Raw genomic sequence first — 16863 nt, 5'->3', positions numbered from 1 at the left:
TTAATTTGGAGAAATCCTTTGCATCATAGAGTGCTGCAAAAGGGTCGGTAGCACTGACCTAAAGCTTTAAGGTTGGCATCACCTCCTAACCATTTAGAAAGAAAAAATAATACGTGTTAAGAAAATGAAAATTAAAAAGGAAAATAGAAAAAGCTACAGTATTTTTTAATTTCGTTTTTTTTTTTCTTCTTTTAATCAATATTCATTTTTGTTTGACAGACTTTTGCTCTTTTTTTTTTATTTATTTATCGTGACTTCATAATGGGCGCGTTCCAGTTAACATGTGATCATCTTTATCATTATCATTTATTACCATTCAGCCATGCCATCCGAGAGGCACGTGAGGTCTGAGAAGAGAAACTGTACCTGACAGGTAGAATAAATGACAACGTACACGTCATTGCTCCTCTTTAGCGCCTCTCAATAGTGACGTAGATACCCCCCCTCCTCCTCTTTCAAGGTTTTCTAGATGTTTCTGTTATCGATTGGTTGCTGCACCAATCACGTACGGACAATGAGTTGGATGCAGCCAATCAGAGACGTCTGGAGGCGGGCCTCAGGAGCATCCCGTCTGGGTGATGTCAGGACCGCCGAGAAGTAGGAGAATCCGGCCTGGACACCATTGCTCCCAGGGATTACACTGAATGAGTTTGCTATAAACAGCTTGACTTACATAACAGCTAGTAATTCAGCTAGAACACCCTCCGCTAGCACAGCAACATTTGTAGATTGGGGGACGCGCTTTGTAATATTTTACCTTGCCGCCACAGTTTATTTTTCCCGTTACAGGTACAAGTGCGGTTGTTGCGGAGGATAACTTAGAAGAGCTTAAATTAAGAGCGCTCATAATGTCAGTAGTTGGCATAGATTTGGGTTTCCAAAATTGTTACATCGCCGTGGCCAGAAGCGGTGGCATAGAAACCGTTGCCAATGAATACAGTGACAGATGCACACCGTAAGTATAAATATTGACAAACGCTACCATGTAGTGCAGTTTGGCTGGGAGTTAGTAACGCAATATTTGCACTTGCTTAGCGACTAGCACCGGGGAATACCGGTGGTAGAGATGGGGCCTGGTACTGTTTGGTCATTTACTGTCACAGTGGCAGATAACTGTGAGTTAAGCTGCCGCTTGTGTCGGTGCCTTTAAAAAAAAAAAAAAAGGCATATTTCTCTGCCAGACATGTCTCCTGATAACCAGCACTGTGCTGCGCAGTGTGCGACAAACTTGCTCGAGTTGAGCAACTTGCCGACATGGTATTATTGATTTCATATGGCATGATGAGGTTAGCAGGCAAATTATTGTAATGGAATATTAATATGATTTAACATGACCGACATTACGTCTTTTGTGGCCTACAAATCAGCTATCCTTAACAACCTCAAGGACCCAGCCCTGAATATCAATAAATTAAATTAATGATGGTGACACTTTATCTTTAAAATAGGATGTTATTAATTATTTCAGTTTAGCAGCTCATTTACAAACCGACCTTTGCTAGCAAGCTGTATTTGCTGCAGCATCCTGCAAACAGGGATGTGCAGCTGCATAGGAGAATGAAGCAAGGGGGTGTTTTTGTGACAAGGTGAAACTCGGGAGTGCCTTGTCACTGGCAGTCTGTGTGAGATGGGTCCCTGCACACTGGCTGAGAAGAAGGATTAATTATTGTCAAGAAATACAATAGCTTGCTATTAAAGAGTTAAATGTTTATTATCATTGTTTATTCTTTCTTTTTAGCTTGATAAAAAAAAAAATAGCAACATTTTGAAGGTGAACTGATTTGTCTCACTGACCTAGATGTTGCCTCCTCCTCAGACTCTCCTGTGGCTTTACCTTTATTTCAGGACCCAACAGCTCTGTCTGCTCAATTTTGTCTGCCACATTTGTTATTACAACTTTTCCCGCTTATAGCCCGCTTAATTTGCTGATGTTTTTGTCCATAATCAGGGCTTGTGTATCTTTGGCCTCCAAAAATCGCATTATTGGAAATGCAGCTAAGAGTCAGGTAAGATTATCCACAGCATGTTTAAATGGTCTTTTCTCTCCCTTCAGTGGTTTATATATTTATGCAGTCTGCATTTATAAAGTAACTTCTGCAATGCATAGCTCTACAAAATATAGCATTTGTCCTTTTTTCTTGTTTCTAGATCATAACAAATTTCAAAAATACAGTGCATGGCTTCAAAAAGTTCCACGGCAGAGCATTTGATGATCCATTTGTTCAAGCAGAAAAACCCAAACTGCCTTACAGCTTACATAAGCTGCCAAATGGAAACACTGGAATTAAGGTTAAGCATTCTCCATCTTCCAGCTTGTTCCTCTTCACTGTTTCATTTTTCTCTCATCTCTCGCTCTGTACTTTAGACTAAGTCATGACATGTTTACAGGTGCGTTATTTGGAGGAGGATAAAGTGTTCACAGTAGAGCAGATCACTGGGATGCTGCTCACCAAGCTGAAGGAGACGTCAGAGAGTGCCCTGAAAAAGCCAGTGGTGGACTGCGTCATCTCTGTGAGTGATGAAAACCTTTCAGAAAGTTGATGGTGTAGTTAAACAAGTGGTCCTAGGAAAAAAAACTATTGATTTCCTGTTTGTGGATCTACAGGTTCCCAGTTTTTTCACAGATGCTGAGAGACGGTCGGTGTTTGATGCAACTCAGATAGCAGGGCTGAACTGTTTACGGCTAATTAATGATACAACAGCTGGTTAGTGTTGTGAAACATTAAAAAAAGATGTTGAGATGCAAGATATCCAAATATATAAATGCCTTTTTTTATGAACAGTGGCATTGGCTTATGGGATCTACAAACAAGATCTTCCTACTCCTGAAGAAAAGCCAAGAAATGTGGTGTTTGTGGACATGGGACATTCATCATTCCAGGTCTCCATCACTGCTTTCAACAAAGGCAAGCTCAAGGTGAGCCTTTTACCTTTTTCTGTGTTAAATGTCACCTAGACATATATTTCAAAATGTTTGCTCTTTCAGGTTCTTGCCACAGCCTTCGACCCATACCTTGGAGGGCGTAACTTCGATGAGGCACTCGTTTATTACTTCTGCGAGGAGTTTAAGACCAAGTACAAGCTCAACGTGAGGGACAATCCACGAGCTGTGCTACGGTTGCACCAGGAGTGTGAAAAACTGAAGAAGCTCATGAGTGCCAACTCCTCCGACTTGCCTCTAAACATTGAGTGCTTCATGAATGACATTGATGTTACCAGCAGGATGAATAGGTGCACCTTTTGTTTTTCCTCTTGATAATCCATCTCTTAAGTGGAAATCTTTGCTCCTAAGGCAACTGTATTTGTAATCTGCAGGGGACACTTTGAAGACATGTGTGCTCAATATCTGATGAGGGTGGAGACACCTCTGAAGGTTGCACTTGAACAATCAAGTATGTACATCTGACTTACTGGGATACATAATAATAATAATAATAATGAAATAAATAAAAGAAGAATCCACTCGGCAATATGTGTTTTGTGACAGAGTTGAGTCAAAATGACATCTATGCAGTGGAGATAGTTGGAGGGGCTACAAGAATCCCAGCTATCAAAGAGAGGATCACCAAGTTTTTCTGCAAAGACGTCAGCACCACACTCAATGCAGATGAGGCTGTAGCAAGAGGCTGTGCGCTTCAGGTACGATTCTTCTCTGAAATTAATGGCATATATTCTTTCCTGTTTGTGGAAATTTGTTCATAACAAAGACAAAATGTGTTTTTTATCTTTGGTGTGTTTGGGTGCAGTGCGCAATTTTGTCCCCAGCATTCAAGGTGAGAGAATTCTCCATCACCGATGTGGTTCCCTTTCCCATTACTCTTCGCTGGAAGTCACCAACAGAGGATGGACTGGGGTAAAGGCATTTGAATGGGTGATATTAGGCTGTGAGACTATAGCCAGTAAAACATGGACATAATATTGTGCCATCGTCGTCTCTGTAGTTGATGCAGTATGTGCTGACTGTGCTGACTTTCCACACCCTGACACTGCTTTTTCTTTTTACTGCATTTTTGTCACAGAGAGTGCGAGGTATTTAGTAAGAATCATGCTGCTCCTTTTTCCAAAGTGATCACCTTCCACAAGAAGGAACCTTTTGATCTTGAAGCCTTCTACAGTAGCCCTCAGGAGCTCCCCTACCCTGACCATAGGATAGGTAATGGTGCCAATTCTGTTCTTAGGTGTACACTTTTACTTAGGGTTGCTGATCTGTAGCAGATGCATGCATATATTATATGTGACAATGTTATACCAGCTAAGCAAGTGATTGACGCCTGAGCTCTTTGCAGAAAGCTCAATTTGTATCAGAGTTCTCATTAAGATCTACAAACTGCATAGTAATTACGAGTGGCTCATTATGCTGCAGTGACTCAGCCAGTCGGCACTATTAATTGTATGTGTGTATGTGGTGAAAGGATGCATACTGTGAGGCCGGATTTTTTTTTTTTTTCCATCTTTCACAGAAGCACCATAACAATCTGCAAACTTTTTCCACATGCTGCCAGGATGCTTTTCAGTACAGAACGTGGTTCCTCAGCCAGATGGAGACAGTTCTAAAGTCAAAGTCAAAGTGCGGGTCAACGTTCATGGCATCTTCAGCGCGTCCAGTGCATCACTGATAGAGAGGCAGAAAGGAGAAGGAGAGGAAATGCAGATCGAGTCAGAGCCAATGGTCCAGAATGAAGGCAGAGCAGAGGAGCAGGTGAGGTGACTTTTGCCACAGCGGAATTTGCTTGATTTGAAGTGGATGTTAGTGAGTCAGTCAGGTTAAAATAATTCAGCTGTTGAATAGACGGCAATGAAAAGTAGGAATAGAAAACAAGTGATCCCAAACATAATGGCAGAGGTCATCCATTAACTATTTCTGAACCTGTTAATAACTTTAAACTGAAGTATAATGGTTCTAAAATTAGTCATGATGAGAAATGATTCACAATACTTTGAATTAGTTAAAGACCATCTAATTATTATTTCCAGGATGCATTGCTTTGTCATTCTAGGTTTTAAATTACATATAAAACAAGTACTGATGTTGCATATAGTTATTTAATAGCCTGGAATTTAGTTTTACAAATAATTGAAAAGTTGTATTTTTTCACTTACATTTAAATAAGTTGTATAATATGAAATATGTGTTGTGCTATAGACCAAAATGCAGGTGGACCAGGAAGGCCAAACCCAGGGGGACCAGCAGAATGATGACAATGGTTCCTGCAGTAAGGTTGGTTATATTTAATTGAAGGAGTTCAGTTTTGCAGATCCAAAACAAATGATGCACGAGAGCAGAATCAAAGATTCAGATGCTACAAATAATGGTTAGAATATGGAGACGGAGTTATTGAATTCATTTCAGTGCTGCTGATATGAGAAGCAATGTATTCATCAGCTTATGTAGATTAATATGTGAATTAGTTTTAGCTACCACCTTAGAAGATTTGAATGCAGCCAAAGTGCCTGATGTTTGGTCTCTGCTGTTCTGTTCTAGGAGGGGGCAGCTGGGGAAAAGCAGGACCCAGCAGTAGCAGGAAGTAAGCCCAAAGTCAAAGTAAAGAGTATTGATCTTCCCATCATGGCCAACAACATCCGACAGATTGACAGTGACGTTCTTACTAACTTTGTGGAGTATGAGGTAAGTGGCCTCAGAAAAGGCATGTTTGTGAGTGTGAGTGTTTGCAACAGAACATTTCCTGGTCATAGATCAATATTAACATAAAGACCTTTCTTAACCTTTTTTAACTGTGGGTTCTGCTGATGTGCCAGTTCAAAGCCGTGTTTAACTGTAGTTTAACTGGTGATCTGAAATGGTGTCAGTGTAAGCATCCATGCTCGTCTGTCTCTTTGTTCTGGCCTTATGATGGACTGGTGACCTTTTCACAGTGAACATTCCCCATCCAGTGTCAAATAGGATGGTTTCCCTCCATCCTGAACAGGACAGACTGGTTTTAAAGAATGGATAGATAGTGGAGACATAGTTTTTAACAGTTAATGAGTGGCACAGTTTGAAGAGAAATACATTGTCCTGTATCAGTCTAATATTACACATTTAAAGTGAATAACATGATTCTTATTGAAAATCAGAATTCTGCTATTTGGATTCAATTTCTGTTTCTAGTAGAGGCTGCTGTTGTGAGATTTTAAATGGTCAAGCTCTCTCAATCCTGCTAGTTTCGAAACCAATGACAAATCTCCAATTTAAACGTGTTTATTACTGACAATGAAATGCAGATTAAATCATATGTATAACTTGTTTTTAACTGTTCAGTCTACTATACAAACACTGATATAACAACCCATTATCAGAAAACGTTGGGATAATAAGAAAAATACTAAATAGATACATTTTATAAATAGAAATGAATCCCACATTGATTTTGATTTTAATTTCACTGCAGACAGCATGAACCGAAGGTTTTCTGTGTTTGGGATGGTCAACTCAATTTATTTGTTAATATTTATCAATGCCTGGTTGATGTTAGGGGTACAATTAAGGTGATAAAAAATAGTCACTAGGTGATTTGATTTTTGATGGTTAGGATTTGGTACAAAGCAGCATTTATGACAGACTCACTTACTGAGGAAAAATGTGGATTTCCAGTTTTTCAACACATATGTGAGAAAGATGTTGAAATATTTAAAAACAGTATGTCCTCATAGAAATATTTAAAAGAATTTGAATGTTTATTCCTTCACAAAACAATTAAATAGATTTAAATAGAAGACATTTCCATGTGTAAAGGATACAATGAAGGCATACGTTGGAGAACACACACTGAATCTCAGATCCTTGAGATGCTTCAAAAATATACATGATTTATTTCTAACTGGTGGTTAAGGGATTACTTGATTAAACCTTTGTCAGGTACTAAAATACAGATTTATGTTCATGAATGTCACTTAAGTTTTTCTGTGCAAAAAAAGGGAGCATAGACTTGTCTTGATTCAGACAAGGACCGCCACACAGTGGACACTTGTGTTGGAGTCAGACGAGTCAGTCTACAAGTTCTTTTCAAAGTAATTGACATTGTGTGAATACCATTCTTTGATGAAGATGAAAAGGCCGATCCAGCACAAGTCCAAAAGTAGCATCACTGCCCTCGGCAAAGCTCATTGACGCTTTTTGTAATGGGAGCATTAATGCAGAAATGGTTAACTGACATTTTAGTGCAGCATATCTTGCCTTAAAGAGGACAGCTTTTCTGGGGATGCTCGTGCCTTTATTAATAAGCTAATGCCTTACCACTTTTTGCATGCATTACAAAGATATGGCTGCACATGATGGTTTCTGAGAAGGAATGGCAACATTATGACTAGCTAGAAGTTTTACTGCTAAAGTATCTTTGTTATTTTTTTAGTTTCTTTGATATTTTTACTGTTTTCTCCTTTTCAGCGTCAGATGATAAGTCAGGACAAGCTGGTAAAAGAGCTGAATGATGCTAAAAATGCTGTGGAAGAGTATGTGTATGATCTGCGGGAAAAACTCTGTGGGCTTTATCAAAAGTACATTACTGAAGAGGTAAATTCTACTTTTTCTAATAACTCCACAACAACAGACACGGTAATGCCACAATATCAATTATGACTCTGAGGGTGTACAAAGGAAGTTATCTGATTAATAACAGGATGGTAACCGACTGACACTGATGCTGGAGGATACAGAGAACTGGCTGTATGAGGAAGGAGAGGACCAACCAAAACACGTATATGAGGAGAAGTTAGATGCACTCAAGGTGTGTTTTCATTTATTGCAAATATTTTTGTGTTTTCATTCAGCATAATTGAAAACCACTTAAATTCTTCATATTTTGAAATGGCAATGCTCATTATGATATATGTCTTTTATATATCTTTTAACAGAGGTTGGGTCATCCCATTCAGGAACGGCACAGGGAAAATGAAGACAGGCCAAGAGCTTTCGAAGAGCTCGGAAAGAAACTACAGCTTTACATGAAGTTTGTAGATTCATACAGACAGAAGGTAAACGCTCTAGGACCTGTGACACTTTTCCTACTTGTTTTTTTTTTTTTTATTCTCAAAGGAAAACGATTATTTTATTTAGGGGCAAATTGCATTTAAACCTTCAAACCTACTTTGTCCTAGGATGAGCGTTTCATCCATTTAACCCCAGAAGAAATGAGTACTGTGGAGAAGTGTGTGAATGAAAGCATGGGCTGGATGAACAACAAGATGAATGCTCAGAGCAAACTTGCAATAACTCAAGATCCCATTGTTAAAGTGGCAGACATCATTGGCAACATCCAGGTATGGAAATGACAATGTAATATACAAATCTAGTCCTTTTCGTAAGAATAAATATCCTCATTTTGCTTTTCCAACTTATGTTCACACCAGGAGCTGGAGGATGTTTGTAATCCAGTGATCAACAAGCCAAAGCCCACAGTAGAAGAAGCCCCTGAAGTGAACGATCAAAACAGCGGAGCTTATAATGGCCCAACAGCTAAAGGAACGGATGGAAAGGGAGATGCAAAAGGAAGCCAGCAAACAAAGCCAGGCACAAAAGAGATGGAGGTGGACTGAGATTGGCCCCTGACAACCGAGCTCTTCAAACATCACTGCGTTTACCATCATAAACTATTTAGGCTGTAGAAACATAAATTCCTGGGACCATTTCTGAATTTTCACCAGCCACTTAAGTAGGTTTGTTTTGTGTCCTTTCCCAGTGGATTTTACCTTTTGTTTCTACTCTTTCATCCTTATGTGTGACAGTGCTGTGCTTTACTCTCTCAGAAGTTTGACACACTTAAAAAATAAAAGAATGCTGCAATTAATTAAATGATTATTCTGACTTAAAGCTGTTTCCTTTGTATGAGATTTCTGTTCTTTTTGCATTCCACATGTCTCTGGAATGTTTTGGTAGCATCAGCAAATGCTATGGCCCTTATAAGAACCTGTTCAAACAATTGCTATTACAGTCCATATGCAAGTATCCAAATAATATATTTGTATTTATTGAGTTTAAACAAATGTGTTTGTTTAGAAATTGTAGATATACATAATTTTTAGTAAATTAAAGCAGTCAGCATAGGTATGTACATAAAATGTTCCTGGTGTTGCAATGTAAAACACCTCAAATTTCTTTAGTAAGACGAGTTGGGGTATTTCCTTTTTGGTTTTCTTTCATTTTTCCATAAACAAATTATGGAATGTAATAATGGACAAAAATAAATATATTTGTCTGTAAGACTAAATTCCTTATGTCTGGAATTATTTGCGTTATTAAAAGCTTAACTTGGAAGAAATTGGCGAACTCCATGCCACATTTGTGTCTAGGTGTAATTATTACGTGAGAAGGGCAGCCCAGAAATAGGATGCAAATAAAAATTCAATATGAATTGATAAACTGAGATTTTGGAATTAGCAAAAAAAAAAAAAAAAAAAAGGCGTGAACATAATCTGTAAATATTACATGAATATTACTGTATTTTTTTCCACATGTACTAAATGAACCAGTTTTGTCCAACAATGACTCATAGATCAACTTAACATACATTGGTCCAGTATTGGCTTCAAAGTATTCCAAGCCTGAGTGTCTCAACACTTGGACAAAACTACTTTCACATACAAAAAACCTTTTGGCTGTAAACTGTTAAATGTGCAGCTTGTATATAGTTTTTGAGGGAAAAGGACCCAAAGAAAGACATTGTTGTGTGCGGGTATCTTTAAATGGGGGCGTGGTTTAGGCGTTTGTGATCGCTGATGTTATGTATGACGTAGCCACGGAGTAACGGGCGGATATTTTCAAAATGGAAGAAATGGCAAAGTTTTGGAGGGGAACGGGAAAACGACACACATTTACCCTCTGAGAGCACCTGCATTGGGTACCGATGTACTTTACCGATCGTGGAACATTATTACAAATCTGCATGCATCTGCAAAACCAAAACCCGGCATGATGAGTGTTTCAATCGGCGACAAGATTGAGGTGAGTTCCTTTGTTACGCTAACGCCCACAAGCTCTCTTTAACTTTTACCGCAGTGTTAGCTTGTGTTAAATATTAAGATAGGTTTAGTTAAATTAGCTGTTTATCCGCTTATAAACAATATTTGTCACGGCATATAAATATATCAAGTAAATACATTTCTATTATATTAATTGATTGCTGGATTTATAGTAAATAAGTAGGCTATGGCTATATTAAGGTTCGAAGTATTAATCTTAAGCGATAATTCGTTTGCATAAACTATTATTGGTTGTAATAATAAAAGTTGCAGCAGCTTGGTAGGATTTTTTGGTGCGGTATTTACCTGGTTCCAGTCCACGTCTCTATTAATATCTTTGCCTGGGTGTGGAAAAAACCTCCAGGGACATCAGAGCATCAGCTTGGCAACAACATGCTGCTTGGAAACGGCTGCAAATGTCCCTCAGCGGGAAGAAAACCGGGATAATTAAAGGTTTTGGTTGGCCATATGTCAGCGTCAGGTGTTGGTGGCTTTTTTGACAGTTAAATCTTGCTGCTGTGGAGTTTGGTGATGTTAGTATCTGGACTGACCACCTTATGAAACCTTCAACATGTCGCAGGCTAGAGGGGTGATGTTGGATCGAGTTATGCAATATTTGTTTGAAATTGACGCCCGATCAAGCAAAGATGAGGGAAAAAATGTGAGGATTGAGGTGTGTGTGATGGTCTATACTTCATATTTTGACGTTATCAAAAGCGAATGGCATTTTTATGTTTTATTGTTCCCCGAAAATGTGATTATTTCTTCATTTTAGTTCCTAATGTCTTTATTTCTGTTTATTTAGGATTTTAAGGTTCTCACCCTCCTTGGCAAAGGCTCCTTTGCTTGTGTTTACCGGGCCAAATCAATCAAGACTGGCTTGGAGGTCGCTATCAAAACGGTAAGGACATTTTTTTCAGGCAGCTTTACCTTTTTAAGATAGACAGTAAATCATCAACACAAGTTGTTGCCAGTGCTGACAGTTGAAGTTTAAACTGGTGCTGCTGGATGATTACACCTTCTTGCCTCCCATGGGCATCTTGTAATCCCCTGACACCCTGGGGATTGTTTCCCTCATTCACTCCTATTTTCTGACAGATTGAACCTTTCCAGTATCACACATATTGCTGGTTAATGGACTAAGACTGGCAGGTGCATAATTATCTCTGTTGTTCCCATCTGCAGATTGACAAAAAAGCTATGCACAAAGCTGGGATGGTCCAGCGAGTGACAAACGAGGTAGAGATTCACTGCCGACTTAAACATCCTTCAATCCTTGAGGTGAGGATCTGTTGGCTGGCTGCAGATGTGTGTGGTACTACAGTAAGGCTGCGTAAACATCCAGCTCTTTGTATGGCTGGTACTTGGCGTGGTTATGTACTGTGGAGATGTGTACTTTCCCATAAAAGTACTTTTGTTTAGTTGTGTTATGGATATTGGATTTTTTTTTTTAATCAATTCCATTTCTGGATGATATATATATAATGAAATCTAAACAAATGTATTTTATTTTTGGTTATTTCTGTACACTCATTGTACATTATTTAATTTTAAAGCTCTACAACTACTTTGAGGACAGCAACTATGTATATTTGGTGCTGGAGATGTGCCACAATGGAGAGATGAGTCGGTATCTTAAAGAACGTAAGATGCCGTTCTCCGAGGATGAAGGTGAGACAAGTTTTATTTCTAAAAACTATGAAATGTATAAATTATCTTGCAGTTAATCTTTTGTGATCGGCTTACCTTTTTTTTTTTTTTTTTTAAATTTCTTTTATTCCACAGCACGACATTTCATGCATCAAATAGTAAAAGGAATGCTGTACTTACATACTCATGGCATCTTGCACCGAGATCTGACGTTGTCAAACCTCCTGCTGACCAGCAACATGAACATTAAGATTGCAGACTTTGGCCTGGCCACTCAGCTCAAACTACCAAACGAAAAGCATTTCACCATGTGTGGAACACCCAACTACATCTCTCCTGAGGTGGCCACTCGTAGTGCCCATGGCCTGGAATCAGATGTGTGGTCACTGGGATGCATGTTCTATGCCTTTTTGATGGGTCGCCCTCCATTTGACACAGACACAGTAAAGCATACTTTGTCTAAAGTTGTTCTTGGGGAATATGAGATGCCTGCCCATGTATCTCTTGAGGCTCAGGACCTGATCCATCAGTTGTTGCAGAAAGACCCCACCCAGCGGCCCAGCCTATCTGCAGTGCTGGACCACCCATTCATGACTCAGAACCTGCTGGTCAGGACAAAAGAGCTGGGATTGGGAGATGATGGGTCTATAGACAGCGGGATTGCCACCATATCCACAGCTTGCACTTCGTCCACCTCAGCAAGCAGCAGCACTCGTCTTCAGAAGCGAACTAAGCACATGATTGGCTCAACTCTGCCCAATCGCATGGCACACATTCCGAGTCTTCCACGCCAACTCAGCAGCGCCTGCTTTGAGGATGGAGACCAGTGGCATCCGCAGCATCCACAGGCTGGATTTCACAGAGAGGCCAGGAGCAGAGAAGCTCCTGATGGACGAAGTGGTCTCCCTCATTCCCGCTTCCTGAGGAGGGCACACTCATCAGATCGCTGCAGTTCTGCCGCTCTAGGACCAATTTCATCTCAGGCCGAGTTGGGGAGATGCCATTCAGAGGAGATGCTGGCTGGAATAGGACGGCCAGTCTTCCCTATTTCCTCCACTCAACACCCTTTTTCAGAGCATGGCAAGCTGCCGTCTCCTCCTGTCAAACAGTCTGCAAAGTAAGAATCTGTTCATGAGTTCTTTTATATTTCTAAATGTAGTGACATTAACAAACCTTACTTTTTGTTCCAGCTCGGGGTATTTAGCAGCAGAGATGGCACATCCGCTGGGGATAAAAATGCAGGACTTGGAAGGAGTTTCTAATTGGCTCAACGAAGGTGAAAATGACATATTTAGCTTTATAATAATTTGTGTGCATTAGATTGGTGGATTGTGCTCTCAATCTGAGAAACTTTGGGATGAATAATAACTACAAAACATCTAAATTGGTATATACTTTTCAACCACAGTTTAATTTTTATGTTTTAATGAACAAAGAGCTGAAAATTGTAGAAAATGAACTATTATATGTCCTGAGACTAAGAAGCCATTTAGCTAAATCAACAGTTTTTTTTTTTTTTTTTTAAATGTTCTTTCTCAGGTTCAGGACAGAAGCCGACCGACAGCAGCACTCACAGCTGTGGTGGGAGCTTCCACAGTGGTAGAGGACCTTTAGGAGTTCATAATTCATGGACAGACAAGCCGATGGGCAGAGGTGTAAACCTTCACCACAGCCAGCATCACCCGCACCACCAGTTTTCCTCTAATGCTGACTCGTACAGGGAGAACAGACCAGAAGAAGAGTTCCTGCCTTTTCACAACAGAGAGTCAAAACTCCCTTCAGCGAAAGCCAGCTCAGACAAGCAGAAGAAAACCCTTAGAGACATAGTCTCACCTCTATGTGCATCCAGACTGAAGCCTATCAGACAGAAGACTAAAAACGCAGTTGTAAGATGCTGCTTATGCTTTATCTGGTCACCATGTGAGCAGTTGGGATACTTAGAGATGACTAACTTCCGTTTCCTGCCTGTTTCAGGTGAGCATCTTGGACACAGGTGAAGTGTGCATGGAGTTGTTAAAAAACCAAAATGGGCAAGAAAGAGTGAAAGAAGTCCTACGGATTTCGTGTGATGGATCAATGGTAAAGTTGCTGTTTTTTTTTTACTCAGAAAATCATTCAATACCTCAGTCAAAATGAACAAACATGACAGATTAAGAGTGCAATAGTTTAATTACATGATGTCTTTTACACTTTCAGCATAATGTAGACAGTGCTTTAACAGTTACTCCTGTAGCTTATTAGTCCCATTTGTTGCAGGTGACAATTTACCAACCTAATGATGGGAAAGGATTTCCTGTGCTGGACTGCCCCCCTGCTCCTCCAGAAGATATTTTGATTTGCAGCTATGAGGATCTTCCAGGTTTTTAAATAGACCCATTACACCCAGTAACATTGGCTGGTGTGAAATTAGGAACTATGTCTTAATGAATATCTCTTTTTTTGCCAGAGAAATACTGGAAGAAGTACCAATATGCCTCCAAGTTTGTGCAGCTTGTGAAATCCAAGACTCCTAAAGTGACCCTTTACACAAAGTATGCTAAAGTCATGCTGATGGAGAACTCGCCCAATGCAGACCTTGAAGTTTGTTTTTATGACGGTGAGGCAGAGGTGTATGTTGAGCATGTGATCACCACAACTGAAGTGTTTTTTCTGTGTAAATAACCTGTGATATCTATATAATGTAGGAGCAAAGACTCACAAGACATCAGAACTGGTGCGAGTGGTTGAGAAGAGTGGGAAATCATATACTGTGAAGGGGGAAGTGGGGCTGAGCGGCCTGAGTCCAGAGAGCAGGCTGTACATCGAGCTGTCAGATGAGGGCCATAACATGTGTCTGTCGCTGGAGGCTGCCATAACAGCAGAGGAGCAGCGCAGCGCCAAGAAAGTTCCTTTCTTCCCCATAACTATTGGCAGGTGAGGGGTTAATTTCATCAAAGTCTGTTTTTTTTTTCTAATTCATTTGAAGCAACAGATTTTTAAAGTGCTTTTCTTCATAGACGACCTGCCACCTCAGACTCCCCGTCCTTATCATCCGTGCCCTTGCAGCAGGTACCTCCTGATACTGCTTCTCCTCCAAAACCGCCACAAATCACTCCCTCAGTAAGTATCTGGACCTGCGTACCTGTGTACAGATGGATCACTTTAAAGAGTTTTCATTAAAAGCAAAACATTGATCAGAAGTTGCAGATTCCAACCGTGTTTTGAGAACATGGAAACATCAGATAGCATGATTTAAACAGCAACTTTGAAGAGTTCTTAACCCACCACTGGGGGAAAAAAAAAAAGAAATGCATTCATGTACCCACCTTGGACTCAGTGTGGTTGCATACATTGAGAAGAAAAAAAAGTGATACTGGTATTTGATCTGTACACATTTTTCCCCAGATGATTTCCTACAGTGGATCTGATTTTACGTCCACCAGTCTGAGTAAGAAAAGCTCTCCGGTGCGACAGGACCTGGTTCAGAGTTCTGGGAAGGTGGTGAAATCAATATTTGTGCCCAATGTTGGATGGGCGTCCCAGGTAATTTAATCAATGAAGGAATCTACCATTCTGTAGTAGACTTGGTCACGGTGTTCAATATTTAAAAAAAAAGATCCCTGCTTTTGTACTTGCAGCTGACAAATGGAGAGGTGTGGGTGCAGTTCAACGACGGGTCTCAGCTGGTGGTTCAGGCTGGAGTTTCCTGCATCACCTACACATCTCCAGACGGGAGGATTACCAGGTATAAGACAAGCTTGAAAGGAAGTTAGTTTAGACAGTGAAAGCATATCCTGGTGTTTGAATGTTATTGGCTAAATTATCTTAATGATTACTGCCAACATCTTCTCTGCAGGTATAAGGAAAACGAGAAGTTACCAGAACACGTCAAGGAAAAGCTGCACTGTCTCTCAACCATTCTTGGATTGTTGGCAAACCCAACAACACATCCCTTACAACCTCAGTAATACTTGTAGCAGACAACTTTTTAAAAAAAAAGCATTAGAAACCTTTATAAACTTGTTTCTGTGGTGTTCTTGTAAATATACGTCCTGTTTTTTTACATGTACATATGACTAAGATTATGAAAAGAGATTTTTATTTTTAATACATGGTGTTGTATAGTGTCTAAAATAGTTGGAAAACTTTATTTTTTACTGTCTCCATATTGATTAACTGTGTGACTGGTGATACAATAAACATCTGGAGGCTGAGTGGAGAACTGCTGCACTGTGGTTTGCAGTCTAACCTTTACATTTCATATTTAAGATTTCATTTTGTATGAAAAAAATTAAAGTGCTTAGATCTAACTGATGGATTTGGTAATACACAGTTTATAAACAAGTTAATGTTTACACATTAACATGCAAATAAACAGTATAAACTGAGACAGCAGAGGTTTTACATGTTTATTTTGCCCTGTTGAATTGGCCCTTTAATTTACAAAAAATGTCAATTTGATTTGTAATTACAGAACTGATAAAAAAAAAAGAAAACATACTGCACAGATGTAAGCTTAGGCGCATATACAAGGACTGTACAAGACACCCAAAAAGTGAACATTCAGGTGGAGGCTGAGGGCATGACGCTATCTGGGTTGCAGAAATACCAACTGCAGGATTAATCATTTACCCCTTTAAGAAGCACAGTAAGGAACACATAATGGGACAATCTTTCCAACCAAACCAACGGAAGATCCCTCACATGCTACCTTCAATTATCAGGTGAGGAAACACGGACTTCCCTCAAGGTGCTCCAGAGAACTAAGAAGCTTTCAAAGTGGGTACCAACCATGTAAAATCTCAATGCAGTGTTATATGACTAATTTCCACAATGTTACCTTTTTGTCCTGGATGCATGCTGGTGAGGTGGCTGCAGTGCCCCCCTCGCCCTCTTTTTTTGTTTTTTACAGTAAAATGCAAGCAGATGAACAGTTATTTCCCTTGGATAATGACAGAGGACATTAACTAGCTAGGAGGAGCTCTCAGACAATGGAGGAGGCAGACTTACAGGAATGCAATGATCTGTATGCACTGCAGGTTGGCACTTATTCCCACTAGATGCAACCGCAAGCTCATCTGTCCCTTTGACGCCACCTGCATGGTCTGACCCAGCATGTTACCATTCCTCAAGTAAGTCTCCGCTTTTTCAAAAACATTGCTGCTTTCATTTATATAAAACATTTTCCCATAAAATCTCAATAAAATAAAGTTCCTCTCAGTAGATGTCAAGACAAAGATATTAACAAATTGGAGTTAGAAAAAAAAAAAATCTCACAGT

At 39.7% G+C, this 16863-nt stretch overlaps 2 protein-coding genes across 3 annotated transcripts; both read left to right on the top strand.

The window, feature by feature from the left end:
- Positions 1-753: 753 nt before the first annotated feature.
- On the top strand, positions 754-9162 carry hspa4l (heat shock protein 4 like). 2 transcript variants are annotated; one of them, XM_079262434.1, is made up of 19 exons: positions 754-955; positions 1949-2006; positions 2149-2289; positions 2389-2511; positions 2606-2705; positions 2784-2917; positions 2987-3231; positions 3316-3392; positions 3488-3639; positions 3747-3853; positions 4020-4153; positions 4503-4699; positions 5144-5218; positions 5483-5626; positions 7385-7510; positions 7617-7724; positions 7852-7971; positions 8095-8256; positions 8347-9162. In XM_079262434.1, the coding sequence occupies exons 1-19, from the start codon at positions 849-851 to the stop codon at positions 8530-8532; spliced, it is 2496 nt and encodes an 831-aa protein (XP_079118560.1). In that variant the 5' UTR covers positions 754-848; the 3' UTR covers positions 8533-9162. The 2 variants fall into 2 exon arrangements, with proteins under 2 accessions (XP_079118560.1, XP_079118561.1); XM_079262435.1 differs by having other exon boundaries at positions 5144-5222; positions 5493-5626.
- A 745-nt stretch (positions 9163-9907) lies between these two features.
- plk4 (polo-like kinase 4) lies at positions 9908-15551 on the top strand (the record flags this gene model as incomplete). The annotated part of the gene is made up of 15 exons (XM_079262621.1): positions 9908-9937; positions 10760-10855; positions 11140-11235; positions 11511-11625; positions 11740-12721; positions 12795-12880; positions 13144-13490; positions 13579-13683; positions 13861-13963; positions 14051-14200; positions 14289-14517; positions 14601-14703; positions 14989-15126; positions 15222-15328; positions 15440-15551. The coding sequence occupies 15 exons, from the start codon at positions 9908-9910 to the stop codon at positions 15549-15551; spliced, it is 2799 nt and encodes a 932-aa protein (XP_079118747.1).
- Positions 15552-16863: the final 1312 nt, after the last annotated feature.

This window comes from Telmatherina bonti (genome assembly GCF_933228915.1).
Source record: "Telmatherina bonti genome assembly, chromosome: 22".
Lineage (NCBI taxonomy): Eukaryota > Metazoa > Chordata > Actinopteri > Atheriniformes > Telmatherinidae > Telmatherina > Telmatherina bonti.
Note: the sequence above shows the minus strand (reverse complement) of the source record. Positions and strands in the feature narration are given on the sequence as shown.